The sequence below is a fragment of the Poecilia latipinna genome, unplaced genomic scaffold (genome assembly GCF_001443285.1).
Source record: "Poecilia latipinna isolate Pla-1442-1.1 unplaced genomic scaffold, P_latipinna-1.0 Scaffold76, whole genome shotgun sequence".
In the NCBI taxonomy this organism is placed as follows: Eukaryota; Metazoa; Chordata; class Actinopteri; order Cyprinodontiformes; family Poeciliidae; genus Poecilia; species Poecilia latipinna.
Genome location: NW_015112692.1, coordinates 168,680 through 188,190, shown reverse-complemented (window position 1 = coordinate 188,190; position 19,511 = coordinate 168,680). Strand labels below are relative to the sequence as shown.

General features: G+C 39.1%; 1 protein-coding gene across 3 annotated transcripts in view; it reads left to right on the top strand.

The window, feature by feature from the left end:
• Positions 1-19,511, top strand: part of ube3d (ubiquitin protein ligase E3D) — a 28,959-nt gene that overhangs the window by 8,958 nt on the left and 490 nt on the right. For 2 of the 3 annotated variants that reach the window (XM_015017338.1, XM_015017328.1), the window contains 6 exons: positions 1,163-1,385; positions 1,694-1,766; positions 1,870-1,948; positions 2,779-2,887; positions 3,408-3,574; positions 10,233-10,371. In XM_015017338.1, coding sequence (XP_014872824.1) covers positions 1,163-1,385; positions 1,694-1,766; positions 1,870-1,948; positions 2,779-2,887; positions 3,408-3,574; positions 10,233-10,371 — 790 coding nt within the window. Of the gene's footprint in view, positions 1-1,162; positions 1,386-1,693; positions 1,767-1,869; positions 1,949-2,778; positions 2,888-3,407; positions 3,575-4,979; positions 5,050-10,232; positions 10,372-19,511 lie in introns of those variants that run through there. The other variant, XR_001422123.1, reaches the window with a different exon arrangement.

Genomic DNA, 19,511 nt, shown 5'->3' with positions numbered 1-19,511 from the left:
ACCGATCATGCACTTTTTCACAAAAATCGGCCCGATTATGATCGGTGACCGATCGATCGGCACACCTCTAGTTAAAAATCATGTGCTCACAAACGGGTCAACTATCATATTCGGTGTGCTGTGTGCACTGACTCAGAGCTAATTCACTAATATTCTGCCCTCCAAAAGAATTTTAATAGAAGACACGATGCAGTCAGATGTTTAGCTAACTTAATTTACTGATTATGAGGCCTTGCAAAAGTATTCACAAACATTTTCACATTTAGTCTCTGTACCACCACAAATGTTAATGGATTTATATCTAACTAACCATAAAAACTTAATCGGTTTATTCTTTTAGAAATGGCTTTTGCAACTGCCCAACTATATAATTACAGCTGCAAACCTTTTTGGGATTATCTCTACCAGTTTTCAAATTTTGAAACCAACATTTTTGTCCAGTCATGTTTGAAAAAAAACAAAAAACAGATGGGATGAACTGGGCAGTCGTTCATTTATGGTGGTTGTCCTGCTGGAAGGTTAACCTTCACCCCAAACTCAGGTTTTATGCCACATCTTGCAAGATCTTCCAGCATTGCCATGTATCAGGATAAGCTGTGCACCAATAAATCAGCCCCTATTTTTATCAATTTTGGGAGGTTGGCGATTGGCCAATTGTTGGATGTGAAACTGATCCTCAAAGGTCTGAAATTCAACCACAGTCATGAGAGAGGATTAGGCACACCTCATGTACCGATAGTCACCCCACTATTGCTAACTTTGCAAATTCCCAACCTTACAGACAAAAAAAATCGTCATTAGCCAAAATCGGAATTGGAGGCTCAGGCTTTATAAAGATCAGTGATCGGCCAGAAAACAACAGTTGGTGCCCCATCTTCCCCTTTCTCTTGTAATTAAAGAAAACGATCGCCACAGCATGATGTTGCCTCTGCTCTGTTTCACTGTGTGGACGGTGTGTTCAAACATGATTCAAATTTAGCCTCATCTGAGCAGGTCATGTGTTTTTTCTTTACACTTTGTTGTAAACTGCAAACATTCATTCTTAGTATTAAGTTTCACGCCTTCTGAAAGAGTCGTGATTTCCTTTTTAACTACGATAAAACCAGAATCAGTCCACTGAACGTCTCTCTCGGTTGTGTTTTTCTTGTTTCCTTTCGTCCAGAGTATTCTCACGAGTTCTCCCTCTCCCCAACGGCAACTGGAACGCCATTGTGGACGACTGGTGTTGCCACCCGGATCCGTTCGCCAACAAGAAGCTGCTGCCCCGAGCTGAGGACTGTCTGCTGGGGGACACCTTCGTCCTGGTGGCCCGTGACGCCGGCTGCGACCACACTCTGACACAGGAAGTGAGCTCTGCCGGCGCTGCCGACGGTCAAGATCCAAAGGTGAGACAGCTCCAGGTGACATTGAACTTCTTTGTTTTCGAGGGCAACAAAATGGAAAAGTTGGAGCAGTGCGTGCCTGTCGTCTTCACAGGCACGCTGTCCTCAGACTGCTCTGGCAGTTTAGTTCAACTCCAGCTCCAGATGAAGATTGATCTCCTCTTTCTTCCATTAGTCATTCCCCGCACGACTCGCGTGCTGCGTGACTGCAGCTGAAAGGAGCTGGAAAGTAGTTTCAGTGTCTGCCGCGTATCGTCCTTTCTCTCGTTCGGAAAGCAGCAGCTCACTTGTGATTTTGTTTGTGTGCACAGAAACCCTGTCACCGTTTGGCCCTTGTCTCCTGCGCGAGCTGTTCGTCGGTGCTGGGAGAGGCTGTCGCACCAGGTCTGCACCACTCCTGCTGGTTTTATTTTTATTTTCTGTTAAATAAAAAGGCCTTTCGGCGGTGCGTCAGAGACTTTTTTGTTTACGACGCTGTATCTTCCAGGGACGCTGAAGCTGTACATCACCCAGGTGGTGGTGCAGCCCGCTGTGGGAGATGGAAGGCCTGACGCTTCACTGAACAGGCACGCTGCTGCTTTTTGTTTTTTATCTCCCTTCTTCATGGTGACACTTTAGAAACTCTGGTTAGGAAAATACAAGGAAACAAAAGGTCTGTTATCTTAGGAAGACGAACAGACTTCCTAGAGTCTGGAAATGATGGAGTTTTATTGAAGCACTTTGAGGGTCTGGATGGATATGAAAACAGAAAATATTACTGAGATATATTCATTCACTATTTATTCCTTTCTTTCCTTCTATTCTTTTACTCTTCTTTCTTTGTTTGCTTCTTCCTTTCTTTCTTTGCTTCTTTCTTTCTTTTTTCAAGTCTTCCTTCTTTCCTTTCTTCTTTTCTCCTGTCCTTCCTTTGTTTCCTCCCTTCCTTTCCTCCCTTTTCTTCCTTCCTTCCTCCCTTTCATTCCTTTTCTTTCTTCCATCAACCCTTCCATTCTTCATTTCTTTCTTCCTTCTATCCTTCCCTCCTTTATTCCTTCCATTAATCCTTCTTTCCTTCCTCCCTCCTTCCTCTCTTCCACCCCTATCCTTTCTCCTTTTCTTCCTTCATTCTCTCTTTCCTTCCTTCTGTCTTTCATTTCTTCCTTCCTTCCATCTTTTCTTCCATTAACCCTTTCATTCTTTCATCCTTTCTTCCTTCGTTCAGTCCTTCCCTCCTCCATTTCTTCCATTAACCCTTTCTTCATTTACTTCCTTCCTTCCTATTGTTCACCAGCATTCCTTCTTTCCCTCCTTCATCCCTCCTTTCCTTCCCCTCTTTCTTCCATGTGCTCACATGACTGACAGATATAAAATATCAGGACTGATGGAAATGAATGAACTTGTGTTTTTTCTTATTTAGATCTTCCTTCCTAGAGAAGACAGTTGCTGCCCGGCTGCTGGATCTGTCCAGCTCACTCAGCTCCTTCCACTTTTCTCTTCAGACGCCTGATGGGAAAGTCGTCTTACTGGTAAGATGGTGGACAGAATGAGGTATAATGTCAGTGGCAGTAGAATTGGTCAGTTCCAGTACACCATCAAGCCGCTCAGCTCTGACCACATAACGGGGCTCAGTGTGCTGAGCAAGCAGACTTTATCAGGGAATAAAATTAGAAAGGGAACCGCAACTGCCGGAGCGTTGCCACATTGTAATGTCTGTTCATTCAGTCTGACCTGCTTTACAAATGTGTTGCTGGCTGACAGCGAGTCATAAAAGCGCTCTGAGACTCAGGCGACCAACAGCACTATAATCAATCTGGTGTGAAATTGGATCAGATCGGGGCAGATCTTTTTACAATAAAAGGTATATGTTCTAGCTTTATGGGTTTCTCTGAGTCCCAGAAAAAGTTTGAGACTCATGAGACTATGAGAGAGTTGCTACAACACTCTAGAACAAACAGCCAAGTTATACTGCTATATTTTATCGCATTCTATACATTTTCTTGAATTTAGTCTGCTTTTGTGAGTCAAATGCTGTGCTCCTTCCTTCAGCTCTGGCTGCTGAACGCAGACTCCATCATCGCCTCGGTCCCAGAGACATGCATCAGGGAGGGGGGCTCCAGCGGCCCCCCCGCTTCCCTCAGTCCATCACTCAGAGCTGCCAGAGCCCTGAAGCTCCTCTACATCAGCTGCTCCGGCGCCAGCACCCAGCAGAGAGAGTAAGTGAGGATGCTTAACACGTCCTCGGGCCTCATTGAATCTTTGTTTTCCTCTTCTTAATCACGGCTCTTCGCCTCCTGGATCACCCGCTCCGTCTTTACCCGTCACCAGATGAAAGATCGCAGGTGGACAGATTTTATTTCCTAATGGAACACACTACGCTGTCGTTCCCTGTTCATTATAGCATCTATTACTTTTTGCAGAAGCACTTGCCATCAAAACCTCCTATTCTCTTTTTTTATTATTATTATTTGGCTCCAAATAGTATCATTAAAAGGTCTTTTTATTCCCCGTTTATAACAAAAAGACACAAAACCAATTCCAACAACCTTAGATGGGAGATTTACACAAGGAGCAAGGTTATCATAGTTAACTAAAACTAACGAAATAACAAAAAGTGAAATTAAGAAAACATTGTCATTACCTGACATGAATAAAAGTGGCAGTTAATGGGGAAAAATATAACCATCTGAAACTATATCATACGTTTATAAAACTAATTAAAACATATTAAAATTATAGCTACAATATCCTTCTTAATATAGTTTTAGTGCTTGTGAATCTCTTAACTTTTAGAAAATTATCAGTTTTTTCAATAGATTCTTGACATCAACGTTAAAGGTATGTTTTCATCAATTACAAGTAGACCTGGGCAATACATCAGCAACAATACATATATTGTGATAGACACATGTGATCTATATCAATTTTCTGTAATTTCACAAAATTCCGATCAAAATTCCACACAGCATTCTGGGTAATGTAGGCAGGGGAAAAAATTCATACTCAACCTCTCTCGGTGAACTAAGCTAACTCACTCTCTCTTCTGTTACCTAGCAACAACTCAAGTAAGCTGCACAGCAGCAGTTTCAAGTTTTGTCATCTTCCGTCATAGCTGCTTAAAAATAAAAAAACAACACTATGGGGTGAAAGCTGTGGATAAACAAGGAAAATAACGACACCAGTTTGACAGTATTTCACATATTTAAAACAAAAGACTAATAACTATTAATATGGACTGATATGAACACTTTTATTGTGATACGTTTATCAGCTGTATCAATATTTGTAGGAAGACACAATCGCAATAGAAGAACATTTTGAGTATAAACTACGGAGTAGAACTGCAGACACTTTCTTTCTGTGGCAGAACACTTTAATTTTTGTTACAGAGTTGCTGCAATTATAACTTTATGTGGTCAAAAGCAGAGTTCAAATGCTCAAAAGCCTGTGCAGCTGTTGACAGTATCATCGGCGTAAAAACGGACAAATACGTTTGTGTCTGGTACTATGTTATTTATAAATTTAGTAAATAGTGTGTGTCCTGAAACTGAGCCTTGAGGTGTCAACCATATCCACAATGCCAGAAAGGGATTCATTAACACTATGCTTTTGATGATACAGATAAAAAATGAACGAGTTGGAGAGTACAGTGTGTCGGGCCAAGATTAACCGTATCAGAGGCCTTCGAAAGGTCAGTGAAGAGGGAACACAGCAATTCTTGGTGTTCAATGTGTGTATAATGACATTAATTACTTTCTGTTTGCACTTTCTGCCTGATAGCTGTACATCTACCACGATGGTCAGAAAATTAGTGTTATAATGAGTTGACAGCTACAGAAGCCTTAGTAATGTTCCTTTTTTTGTTTATTTTTTAAACATCGTCCATCAACTGATTAGATTAAATATTTTCCGCATATGTTCTGAGAATCTCTTCCTTTCACAGTCTGTGTCCGGCAGAGCAGATCTGTAAGCACTGTGAACTTGGGGAACACCTGGATTGTCTTTACCGCCAGATATCTATAGGAAAGTAAAAGAAAGACGTTGCCATATCTCCCGGCATTGTTTCAGCTTACTAATTTGATGCCAAAGGACGGTAGCCAAATCTTGATCTTATGTATAAAAAGATGACACATGATTAAAAACAAAAATAGTCAGCCAAATAAAATAAATATAGAATATGGAAAAGGTCAGAGAAAAATCCATAGTGCTGAACATTTGAAAAAGTAAAACTCTGAGAATTGAGACTGTTGTTACCCAACACTGAATGCAGTTAAAACTGCAGGGTTTGCTGCCTACTCTCGTCCGGCCCTTTGTTGTGTCGGTTCATTTTTCAGAGCCTCCTGTGAGACTAATGTTGTGTGTTTGTGAGAATTAATAGTTATGGGATCCATTCCAAATCCATTCTGGTTTTGCTAATTTACAGTTAGACCATTTATAAAGGCAAGATGTTGCAAAGAAATGAGCACTGCTCAGTTTGCCTGATATTTTTGGGCGAAACATTTCTTCAGACTCGACCACAGACACTTGAGACAGAATCCTGAGCAGTTGCTGCAGCTCTCACAGCAGTTTTTTTTTAAGCCAAGAATCACCTCATGATAAAGACGAACCCAGCAGATTTTGGGGCCAACTTTATAAAGCTAAATTGAGTTTAAAAATTAGGATTTTTCTTTAAGAAATGCATTTCTTACATTTTGATAACATTCAAAATGTTTGTTAGCTTTTCTATTGTAAGTCAGAGGTAAATTTTTCTGCTAGAAGTAGAGATGACATCCCTCTGTGTGTGAGAAAGAGAGAAATCCCTGAAAAAACACGGTTTTAATTTTAAACAAAAGCAAAATGGACATTTTAAGCAGTCCTTAGAGCGCCATATTGCCAGTTAGGATCACAAATAAATCTGTGTGTGTTGGAAGATACAGACAGCTACATTAACTCAAGAGATTTTCAAAAAGGTTGCCAACATTTACATGTCCAGCAGAGATGTAAATTAGGGATGGACCGATTTGAAAATCGGACCATCGCCAGTATCGATTTCTGATATCAATATTGCTAAAAATCGATATTTCCCGATATTGTATATATTTCCCTACACATTTGACATTGTGTAAAAGTTACAACAACACCTATATTGCTTTTCTGCTTCAGTATTACATTCCCATAATCCTGTGCTGCATCCCCATCACATGGCCAAACAAATACCTCATGAACAGCTTGTTCCACTCTTCCTCCTGAAACACAAGACGACAACAAGATGCAAAATTGATAATAGTGGCCCAGTTTTGCTCATTGGACCAATATTTTTAATAAGGTCTGCATAAAGGTCCTTTCTGCACCTAAAAAGGTTGAAACTAAGATGACCGAAAGAAGCAAAAGTACAAACTTCTCTCTGTTCTAGTAGTCTGAATGAACAGCTATCTTCCTTCTGACTTCATTTTTATAACCACCTGACTGATACTGAAAACGGCCAACATGGCAGCAACAGTCTCCACACTGAGGAGTGGGTGTTGTTGGTGCAAACTGGTGGTGTTTGGTTGTGGTGCATGTCGGTTCAGATTGATGAGTGTGCAGGCACAATGAACCATATGTGGAAAAACACTGTCCCATTAAAACTGACTTAATAAATCAGTCTGTTAACAAAATCACCCTTCAGTTGAGCTTGTTAATATTTCCTTTCGGCTTGACTGCATCGCTGAGAAACATTTAATAAAGACAAACGCCCGACTGCTAATTTATTTAGTTTGGTGAATATTGGGAGATCTGTATTAACTAATATGTAGCAATGTTTTATCATGAACTATTCAACCTTTTCATCTTTTAATTGAACGTAACGTTTGGAAATGCAATAATTAAAAATGTCATTTGAAAAAAAACCCTCTTAAATTAGGATTCTTTCCCTCTGTATTCCAAGTACTATGGTGGAAAACAAGGTCTTGTGACAACTCTTTTACATTACCATCACTGCTCCAGCATTTTGCTTGCCCTCCTCGGATGTGTAGATGAATTCTGCAAGATCAGTTGAGAATTACCCGACTAGAAGATGCTTCCACCCTCATTATTTTCAACTGAATCAGCACTTAACATCCCTCCTCGCCTCCCCCCCTGTCTCCTCCATCTCTCTCACTGTCCTCATCTTCCCTGCAGCCAGCAGGCGTGAAGGCAGAACACGGAGGTTTTGTTGTTTCCTCTATTTTGACAAGCCCACCGGCTGACTGACAGAACGGGTAATTACTTTGAGACAAAACTTCACTATAAGAGAAAGCGGTCTTCTCAGGCAAAGCGGCGCGCCTCACGTTGAGTGATGTGATTTACTGTAAGAGTTGAGTGACGCATGGGAATGTGAACGCGCTGGATGCTGGGAGACGTACGGCTGTTGCAGTCAAACTTTGACATTCTAACTTTTCACCTTCGTGCTCCAGCTCCTCACAGAGAAAGAAATGCTCATATTTGCAGCTCAGCATCTTGTAAATAGCTGTTCAGCTCCCGATCGCTCGAGTGCGACGGTGTGTTGATGTGTTTAAAAGAAACATGGCTGTCTTGATTTGCAGAGGGTAACAATAACATATGTTTACTCTCCTTCACCTGACTGTGAGTTGTTCATCTACCAAGCTTACCGATATTTTCTTACTCAGAGGAAATTAGTAAGTGACACATTTAAGCTGCTGTCTGATTTATTTTATTTCATTTTTTTGAAAAGACTATAGCCACATTTAGGGTTGAAATGATTAATCGAATGAATTCCTTATTGAGATAATCGTCAACAAATTTAGTAACTGATTAATTGTTAACTGGAGTATACAGATTTAAAAAATTGCCTAAGCTGCAAATTGCTAAGGGACTTTTATGGATTACAGGAAATCTATAATAAATTCAAACATGTTCACGACGTTCTGCTTTAACTTTTACTACAGTTGGCTTGGAATAATTCCACCCTAAAAATACAACGGGGATTTCATGTGATTTCTTGGCTTTCTCTTTTTAATACATTTCCAAAACACTCAAAAAACATTTCCACATTGTCATAATTGTGGGCAGAATTTTCTGATAAGGTATTAATTTAAAGCAATTTGGAATAAGGCTGTAACATATAATGTGTGGAACAGTGAAGCAGTGTGAATATTTTCTTACTTTGTTGTGTGTCGGACATGCGCAGGAGCTCAGCTGGAGTGTTTTGATATATAAAACCAGCATGAGAACGTGGAGTTGATTGATGGCCACATCTCCGGATTATAACAACCTTTACATTACTCAAGACGTCATCATTTCACCCCAAACTTTTCCTAAATGTCACCTCCTTCTCCCACTTTCCTGCAGGTATAACTGACTCTTCCATTTCCCCTCTACATAATTTACTAGCATCCTTCATCACTCACCTCTGACAGTTTAAATTAAATGTTATGCCCGGGGAGCTGAATTCCCCCGGTGATGACGGCCTTCCTATTTGGGATATGGTCGGATGCAGTCGGCTGCAGCTGGGGGTTACAGTATGTCTTGTTTAAACTGCCAATAATTGGCTGGAGAATCAGTGAGCCAGGGCCTAAGTGGATTAGTCTTGTCACCTATGGCAGAGGCTCGAGGAGGGCTGAGTGAAGTGCGTGTCGTCGTCTTTTAGCGCTTTACAAAAGTATTCATACCTCATAAGCTTCTTCACATTCTCCCACAATTGCAACCACAAATCTCTTGTATTTTGGGTGCATTTAAGTTTATGTTCCTACACAAATTAGCTGGTAATGGTGAATAAAAACAACCTAAAATACAAAAAATCAAATTAGTGAATAAACAGCAACATGGCAACCTAGGAAAATGGACAGCTTTGTGATGAAGTTACGTCTAAGCCATAATCAAGCTAAGTTTATGGAACAAAAATGTTATTTTTTTTCTGAATTGGCATGTTTCTGTTAAGCAAATGTATTTTTTCTAATTCCAAATTTGCACAGTTATATGGTTAATAGAAACAGTCAGTGTGTCTAAAATGAGGATCAGAACCAAACATGGAGAAGCAACATTCAGCTTCTATGCACCACAAATCTAGAACAAACTTCTAGAAAACTGCAAAACAGCCGAAACACTGAGTTCCTTTAAATCAAGACTAATATCCCACCTGTCTAGAGCCGCTTTTGAGCCATAATTAATGAAACATTGAGTAACATGTATGATTTGTATTGATGTTTTTGACAATGGCACTCGATAAAATGCAATGTTTGTGTTCTTAAATTGTTGACTCTAGGATGTTTATGTGACTTTTTATTTGTGTTTTTATGATTGAAAACACTTTGAACTGCCTTGTTGATGAAATGTGTAAATAAACCCGAATGATTGATATAAAGTTGGAGATGTGTCAAACATTTGCTCTCTTTATAAGCAATACAATATACTGGGATATTTAATTTTCCCAAAAATGAAGCTTAAGTCTGCCCAACAACTATGTTTCTTATGTTGTCCTTTGAAGTAGTTGCACACCTAAAATTAACTGATAACCTACTGTACGTGATCTCCAACATTAAACAGCCACAGTTTAATTTGTAATTATAAAATATTCCACTTCTTGAAAGCTGTAACATGAATGTATCTCGTGAAAACTCATTTGTTATAAAAGTAGAAATCATCTACCCAGTAATAACAGTACATTATCTCATGCTACTCTATGCAAAAACTCTGTCTGTACTAGTGAAGGTTGAATCCCATTGTTCTAGGGTTAGGGTTTAGGTTTTTACTCTTGCTATCCACTCTAGTGCAAATTCTAATTATGCCTCATTTTTCTCTGTGTAAACTTACAAAGTTGAACTAGCAGACTGAATGAGACTTCTGTGCTTCGTCTTGGTTGTGTAATGCTGATGCACTCACAGTAAACCCCAGATCCTCTATGTTTGTTATTTTCAGGATTGTTACTAGTTGGGAGGTCAACTCCATCGGACACCCCATGGTCCTGCCACTGCAGGTGTGTGAGGAGCTGCTGCAGGTGATGGATGAAAGCAACTCCACGCTTCCTGCCTCCATGCGCTGCATGAGGTCCTATGAGGTGAGGCGTCTACAGAAGCCTCCGATAATGACTGCAGCATGCGGCGGCTTTGCATTATCAAGGATTTCTTTTAATCTTCCCAAAACTTTTGTAGCGAATCGATGTTTTGAATCCAAAGAGACGCTGTGGGTCGTCTCATTGATCTTTATCCTTCTGTAAGAAAATCTGTTTTTAGCTGACAGCAGTCATTTACTCGCTCTGTTTTAACCTCCGGCAACTTGTTGTTTTCTGTACTCAGTGGTGCCTGACAATGTTTTCGTCCTGCCTTAATTAATTTCATGATTCAGAACTTTCACTTTGCAGTTTTGCTTTGGGGATTAAGTGGAACAACTGTGAGTTTTTACTTATTTCATCTCTTTTTCTGTACGCTTGCAATTGTGCTAAATATGTTGAGTTAATCTGAGTTGCGAAGAAGACCCCTTTTGACTTGATAATAGTTCAGTTTGCTGACATCTCTGCTCTCAAAGCTGTTTTTAGCTTGGTAACGGGAGGGTAATTAACACTATTATCCTCAACTTCCTGCTCACAATGTGAGGAAAGTAACTCCTACGCTTTAAAGTTTCCTTTCTGCTGAGTATAAAAGGTGGAGTGGAGACTTATGACTAGCTTCATAATGCAGTTATAACTAAGGCTGGACAGATTGCAGTTACCTCAGCAATCGCCGATTTTTAAAAAGCTTGACCTGCCGATTCCGCTTTCGGCCGATACTGATTTCTTTTGTTGGAAAAGTTGCTAAATTGGTAACAGTGGGGTGACTATTGTTAATGGCGCATGTGCAGTTGTGACCTGATAGGCTGATCTACATAAGATAAGATCAGTTTAACATGTGAGTATCGGCTGATTACTCGAAATTAAGGACATATTATTAAAACTTATTGAAACTTCCTAGTTTTTTCACAGCGTTATATTGTGTTCAAAACATTCACATTCAGAATTTTATACCTTTTTTCAATAACAAGCAACACATTTCCTTCCATTTCCATATTCACAAAACATAATCAATATTTATTGTCATTGTTATGGTAACAACGAAATTACATTTGGGCATCATCTGACAAAGGCCAAGTGCATAAAGTCCAAAATTTGAGCTCTGCTTATATTTGTAAAGGAACTGACCTGTCTCCTTATATGTTAAAGCTTCCTAACAATAACTATCAATGATTCAGCCTGAAAAGAAATGATCGTCACCCATGGAAATCGTCGGACAGTATTCTGATGCTTCATGAACTCTGATGTACTGCTGATGTCAACAAACTAGTAGGACACAGATGCTAAACTTACCCAGATCCTGGTTCCGTTTGTCTGACGTAGAAAATGCTCTTCTAGCTTCTTTGCTTTAGCATCGGAGAATGAACTTTTGCAGTTTCCATGATATCTTCTTTTCAGACATCATTGCCGCAGTCACTCCACAAATAAGACAAAGATTTGTAAAAAAAAAAAAAAAATCTCTTCTCACTATTCTGACTTTTTGCTTGTTACTTCTTTGGAAGTACCAAGCTGTTCTTCCTCAAAATTGCTGCCTCATCAGCTAACTCAGCATTTAGTGAGGGGCTGGCTTACACTCAAATTTTAGCTCTCATCTTACACCTTGACATGTCTGCTTTCCAATTTTTAGATTCAGTAATGTCTTTTTTTCAAAATTACATAAATGAAAAAGTTATTTTTACAAAAGCAACACAAATCAGCAAATAGGGGAACTGAAGTAGTCTCTAGGGGTGACCAGGTTCCTGCCGGTGCCAAGTCTGCTACTTCTGATCTATGTTGTTAAATTAGTCTGGAAAAGAAGAACTTTTGTTTTATTATTATTGTCATTTTCTGCTGTTCGGGTGAAACTAGCTCCCTTTCGCTACATCATAAAACTGTGTTTTTGTTTTTTTATGACGGGAGTAGGAGGTCTCCTCCCTGAAACGATAGAAAAGCAGAGATGGAGCACAACAGTGTTGACTGAGAAACGGTGAGAGATGAACTGATGCAGTTCAGCACTTCCTGATAGGAGCTGCATGCTGTAATCTAGAAGCCAGATTGTAGTCTGAGATGGACTGGAAGTGTCTTGAGAGATGCTGTTAAGAAAATGCTTCAAACTCCTGGGTGACAGAGGTGGAGGACGAGGCTGACGAGAAGATGGAGTAGCTGGTGTCTGGATATAAAATAGGCTGAATAGTCGAAAAGCATTTTAAAGCTGCTTTTAATCCAATTAAAATATGCTCCGTTTGTATTTCCAACGTTTTAGAAACTTATTATTCTCTATACATCATCAACATGGATACCAAGAAAGGATCATTAATATGAAATAATAGTTTTATTACAGTTGAAATAGAAAAAGTTTGACTTATTAAGAGTTATGGTTGTAAAAAAAATGGCATAGCATCATTTCTTTTCTGAAGCTGCAACGAAATATCGGATTAAAACACCAACAGGCTTCATTTATTCATTTTTAACTAAAGGCTGGCTCACAAAGCACTATCAAGTTTTTTCAGCATGGTGGAATATGTCTAAATAGAGTGCTTTTGGTTCAAAAGACTATATGTACGTCTGAGACTTTTTTTTTCTTTTTTTGTTGAAGTGTTAATCAAAGTTTCTCGGAGTTGCCCTGCTGTATTGAGTCAACATTTACAGAAAACTCTTGCTGAATTCTTGCTGACAGTTTGTTTTATTACATAAGCATTTAAGAAGTTCTTTCCACTTTTACATAGTTTTCTTGGCAGCATTTGGGATCCTAGTCAATACTGGTACTGCTTGAACTGGATTCCTCCACACTGAACAGATATAAATATATATATTTTTAAAGCTTTATGAAGATTTATGACCTCTTGCGTTTGTGTGAAAATCAAAACAGGAACCTTTTAAGTACTGTTTTGGCATCAGGAACCAGTGTGACTAAAACGAGGTAAAAAAAATTGTGATTTGTCAAACATTTACTCTGTAAACAAAACAAAAAAACTGGGATATTTAAAAAGTTTTAATTTTTCAGATAAAATCTGCTCATGAATTGTGTATGCTGTGTTGCCTTTTGAGTCAATTGTATAGTTACAAGCCTCATATTAAACAATACTCTAAAAATAAGTGATCTCCAGCAACACCAAACTGCCGCAGTTTTATTGGAAATTATAAAATATACGACTGCTTGATTATTTCTACACAATGTATTGTGAATATATCATGATCAGGACTGTTTGGAGAGCAATAATTATTGACCAATATATTATACAAATCCCGAAGTTGTATTTTTCCTTCTATTCAGCATTTAGCCACAGGAGCAAAAGTCACATGAGACATAAATGACATTGCCAAAAAACTTAAACGTCACATAGACTAGGAAGCACAGATTAGAAAGAGGATAAAAAAGAAAATTGTAATATATCGCACTTGATATCATTGTAATATTTACCGATATTATCGCCATCACAAGATTTTCTAATACCATGCACCCCTGGTATACATCACACCTAAATTTAAGAACTTTAAAAAGCATCTATGTAAAAACAGTACTGTCTCATGCTAACCTATGCAAACACTGTACTAGTGAAGGTTGCCCTAGGATCATGTTGTTTTGGTTTTTCTTTTTAGTTGACATGTTGCCATACACAGGAATTGCTTGGTAAGATGTCTAGAATGACTCTTGACAATCACTTTGCTGACCTCACATTTACCTCTGAGATGTGATGCAGCATCATCACAGGTGTTAAAAAAAAACTACATCATCGAACACGGCGGTAGCACCACGGCAACTTTCAAAATGCTGTCCGTATTCAATGCAGCACTGTAAATTTTAACCCAGATAACATGAGCAGCTGCATTTCCATTACAAATGTGTGCAAAATTTTAATGATGCCGAAAAATCACAATTTTGCAATTGTGTTGTTTCCATTAAGAAAGAGACAATTAAAATCACACATGAATAAATTTATTCACACTACAAGTCATTAAAAACATGCCTCATCCTCTTACCACTTCCATGTCGTTTTCTTCATCTTCCATTAGTAATAACAGTTGTTGATCATGTTATTTTTGTGATGTGAGAAAGTGTTTCCATTTCAGCATTACAAAATACACTAAATTTGATGCAGCAAAAAGAAAAAACACCTCATCCTTGCGCAAAAACATGTCAAAATTACTGTTTGAAGTAAGCAATTTTATTTTTCTAATTCCAATTTGCGCAGTTACACGGTGGATGAAAACGACTCTTAATTACACGTAATCATGAATGTTATGTGTGTCGCATGACGTGTTACAAAAAAAACACTTAGGAGCATTTCTACACTCCAAAATGAAAGGGCAAAGTTAGAAGCCACAACTATATCATCATCCATTTAGCTCACTGGGGCACTAGGACATCAAACCAGAGCCATACCTAATGATGTTGGTACCACTTTCATCATGACTAGTCGAAGTGTCTGCTGTTTGAACTATGCCTCTCAAAAACTCGTGAGCGTGTTCATTTAACAGAATGTGGCCATTGTTCCCATCAAGAACATGTTCATAATCATTCCTCTGGTGGGTCAGAATGTCTCAATTGAGTCCTGCAGCCTGAGAAAGATAAATCCTTTTATATATGAATCTAATGTTACTGTAATATCCTTTTTTTTTGTTGTAAATATTAAAAACTGTACATGCTTCGATGAACATCCACAGCAACTCCTCACCATTTTCTCTATGAAAAGCTACAGAAGCCACCACAGCCTGTCCTCTCACTGCGACGAATCGCTTTCTGCAGGGAGAAAAACGCTGACCTGTGCCAGTTGGTGAGTTTTTAGTTTAATTTCAGCCCCAGTCGGTGTCACGACCGGGCCTGCAGAACGTCTGGGTTGCTGCTCTCCTCTCGCCACCGCCGGCGTAATGGGCTGCAAAGTAGATCCAGTTCAAAAGCGTCGCTCTTCTGGTCAGGGGAGAATAAAGAACGGTGCCTGTCTTCCTCCTCCACCCACACTCACTCCTCCATTAATCTCCTCATCACTCCCACGGAGATGTTAGAAACCGGGTGATTTACATTAAAGAGATGAGCAGGTGCATCCACAGATTCTTTGATTCTTTTTTTTTTTTTTTTTTTAAATAAATGACCTCCCCCAACCTGCTGACATCTAGAACGATTGTTCACGCAGCAACGTCTAACAGGAATTCATCAACTGAGCCGTGGGTGTTTGACGCCGTCCTGTTTCACATCAGTTTTTGGACCCGAAACGTCCATCAAACATTTAAAGCACCAGCCACCTCGCCGCTTTCCATGACTTCGTTTGCATTCCTGATGGGAAAGTAGAAGCTGTTTAAGATGTTAATCTGTCACCTGATATCACAGCTGTTTATCACCTACTTTACGTCGGTTTCTTGGCACATGGCCTCGTCGCAGCAGCAGATGGAGTGGTGAAACAGACGTTAATAATGATGGCTCAGTTCTTTCATGTTTCCGTGGAAACAATCCGGCATCGTGCTACCTCAGCCAAGCACAGCGAAGTCTATCTAGAGTCAATACAGTTGTATTCAAACTAATGATGCACCGATATGAAAATTTGGCCAGATATGAAAATTTGGCCATATACTGTGGTATATACTGTGGTATATACTGTGGTATATACCACAGTATATACCACTGTATATACTGTGGTATAAACAGTGGTATAAACTGTTTATACCACAGTTTATACCACAGTATAAACAGTTTATACCAGTTTATACCACTGGTATAAACTGGTATTGTTTATACCAGTGGTATAAACAATACCACTGGTATTGTTTATACCAGTGGTATAAACAGTATTTACCGATTATATATTTTCCCCATCCATTCAACATCAAAAAATAAAACTCAGGGTTGTTGATCATTAAGAAATGATGACCAACCTGAGAATTATGGTCCCAGTTAGGAATAAACGTATAAATAAGTTAAAGACTGAGGCGAAGAAAGTAAGATGTAAAAAAATACATCTTATTTACCATACTATCAATTAATCAAGTTTGTTTGCATGAAGGCAGGAAACGGGCAACTCAGAGTGCTTTACATCACAAAAACAAAAAGTCATAAAATCATGCTACAGTCACCAATTGACCAACCAGTAACAAATACTGCATTTTGTCAAGTGACATCATCAAAATCATCAATCCACGTCAAATATGTTGGTCAGTCTTCTGGTTTTTATGGTTCAAAGCAGGTGGGGTTTTAGCCTTGATTTAAAGGAACTCAGTGTTTCAGCTGTTTTTTCAGTTTTCTGGAAGTTTGTTCCAGATTTGTGGTGCTTAGAAGCTGAACACTCAAAGAAAGAGGTTGGAAAATGACATACACTGTATGGCATAAAATTAAATTAGTATTTGAATTTTATATTTAATCCTTACTTTTTTGTATTTAATTTCCTGTTTTTAATTTTGATATATTGTCACCTTGCTAAAGTAATGGCTTAAGTACTCTTTTGCAAAAAGATGATATAAGTGGAGGGGGGGGATCACTTTTGGGGAAAAATTGACCTAGGCCGTTACTTTAGGAAGGTGACAATATTGATTTTTGTTTTATTCCACAGCGTTGTACATTCTTTAAAATGTATTACTTTTTTAAATTGCTGTAGATTTATTCTCCTCCCATTAACGTTCCAATTTCTGTCCCTTTTATTCATCTCCCACAACTACTTTCCATTTTTCTGTTTTGCTGTTGTCATATGTATATGTTTTTTAATGCATAGAAAATATTTGTTCAATTTTTTATTTTTTCATTTTCTTTTTGGTACATTTTTTGCACAAAAGCCACTATATTTATTTCTGTAGCTAATGTCACTAGCTGGCTAAAGGGAGTTTAGCTGATGTAGACACACCCATCGATGCAACAACGTAGCATCATGTAATTATATAGGGCAGCAGCCTTATTATGTGTTTCAGTGTCCTCTTCCCCTGTTCCTTTAATCGAGTTCTGCTTGTCCTCGCCCGTCTCGGTCCGTTTCCTCACATGGAAGGAAACATTCTCCATGCCGCCTGCCAAGGTTGAAGTGTTTTGTTTGATAAGCACCGAGCATCAAAGTCTGGGATCGCTCACCTCCCTTTACCAGCAGCCCTTTGTCACTGTCTCAACACCTTTAATACCTCAGACATTAAATAACCACCTCCCGTTTGGAGGAAGAAGGCATCAACTGAGGGGGTTTTGTACAGATGGAAAATTAAAGTAGCAAACACAATCTGCACTAACAACTAGATGTCTAACCCCCAACATTTTACTGGTGTTTCATATTTTATCAAATCAATGATCCAGAGCGCCCTGAAGCATATAATGTTCAGTTTAATGGGCTGACCTACAGTGAGAAACCCTGAAAGAGCTCAAAGTTTGTATTTCACAGTTGTAAATGCATCTGAGAAGACTTTTTGTGCATCTTCTCATAAGACTGTCATTGATTAACAAGAAGGGGGCGGGAGAGACGGACTGTAAGCAGGAGAACTAGCTTTGTGTCAGCGATGCTTTAACCAGTCACCCGGCTTCTGATCTTTTCAGTTTGTTTATGGCAACAATAACTTTCTGTCCAAATCTGGCCCTCCACCTCGTTTTCCACAAATTAATTTCAAAATCCCATGACTATGTGAAATGTAGGAAATTTGCCACCTCAGAATGAGAAGCATTGTCTGACTGTTTCTCCAGATTTTTTTGAGATGTTTCATCAGTGAGATCAGTTTTGAAATCAGCCATGGCGTCTTGCAAAGTTGACATAATCAGGTGCTTGTGACTCTGAACACACCACCCCCCTAATTACACATCCTTGTGACATTGTCATGATGTGGGAGAGAGCAGAGATGCTGGTCGGTTCTTGAGAAGATGTCAATCCTTGTATTTAGAAGGGGAAAGTTGGAGAGGCTAAAGAAGATGAGGTTCGCTGTCCAGTCTCTGTGCTACAACAGGGTGTCTGCTCTTCCTTAAAATGTCTTAAAAAAATTTAAATTCATGTATCTAAAATTAAAAAATGTCCTTTTAATACATTAATCACAAACCTAAAATGTTGTCGTGGCTGGATTATTTAATCTTGTATTAACCTGCTGACAAAGTCTACTACCACGATAAAAACTGTTTTCATCGCAAGATATAAAAATAAACAATTTTGTTTTCTCTGTAACTAATAGCAAATATCAAGCTCCTACCGGATTCATAAACTTTCCCACAATTTCAAGGTCTAGTCAGAACAGAACCTGTTAGCCTAGCCTTCCCTCTGCTCTAGCAAGGAGCAAGTAGCATAACCTACCCTTCCATCATAGACGAAGTTATGCTGTTAGCCTAGCATAACCTAGCCTTCGATCTGCTCTAATAATGGGTTGTTAGCCTAGCTAGACTAGCTTAGTCATGGTTTTTATTTATTTTTTGTGGGTCTTTTTTGTTAGAGAAAAGTTTGAGTCGCACACAGACATCTTCACTGCGTTCTGTGATTTGAGAAGCTTAAGGCTACTGGTTACAAGTTGCTACTATACCTTTGCTAACTAGCTAGCCATTTTTTTTGCACCCATCTATCGTGGTTTAGGTGCAAATTTATGGACATTTAGCTGGATGACATTGGTCTTTGCCACTGCCTCGCCTCATAAAACAGTGTCTTTTGTTGCAGGTTTTCTCATTGAAGGATTATTTTTTAAATTTATTCTCACAGCTTTCCCATTTTAAATCCAGTTTTTCATCTAATAATAGATCAACTCTCTCCTGTTGGTCCCTCCCACCTCTCTGCTGCCCAGACTCACAGGCCTCTGGTCTCCCAGTCACCCCCTCTCGTAGACTCCCTCTGTCCACTTCACCTCTAAGTTGCCATTTTGTATCATTTGTATGAATTACGGTGGATGCGCCTGAGCGGTGAGCAGACACTGGCACAGGGACGGAGAAGACAGGGCCTTGAGTGTGGCAAATGCCCTCATCCATCATCCCAATATAGAGCCCTCAGTGGAGCGCAGCCATTGTCTGCAGCAGGCAAACACCCAGGAAGAGCAGATGGAGGGAGAGGACGGTGCTGAGCCCGTTTATTTTTCTCGCCTTTGTTTATGAGAATGTGTTTTTTTGAAGTTGGTTAGATCTCTACCATCTGTTTTTTTTTTATTATTATTATTTCTGAAAACGAGTCAATTCAGATATTTTGTTGCTGTCCTATAAGTAGAGGAGAGGGAGAGATGCAGTACTCCTGAGCTTTAAGGGAGGTGTTCAG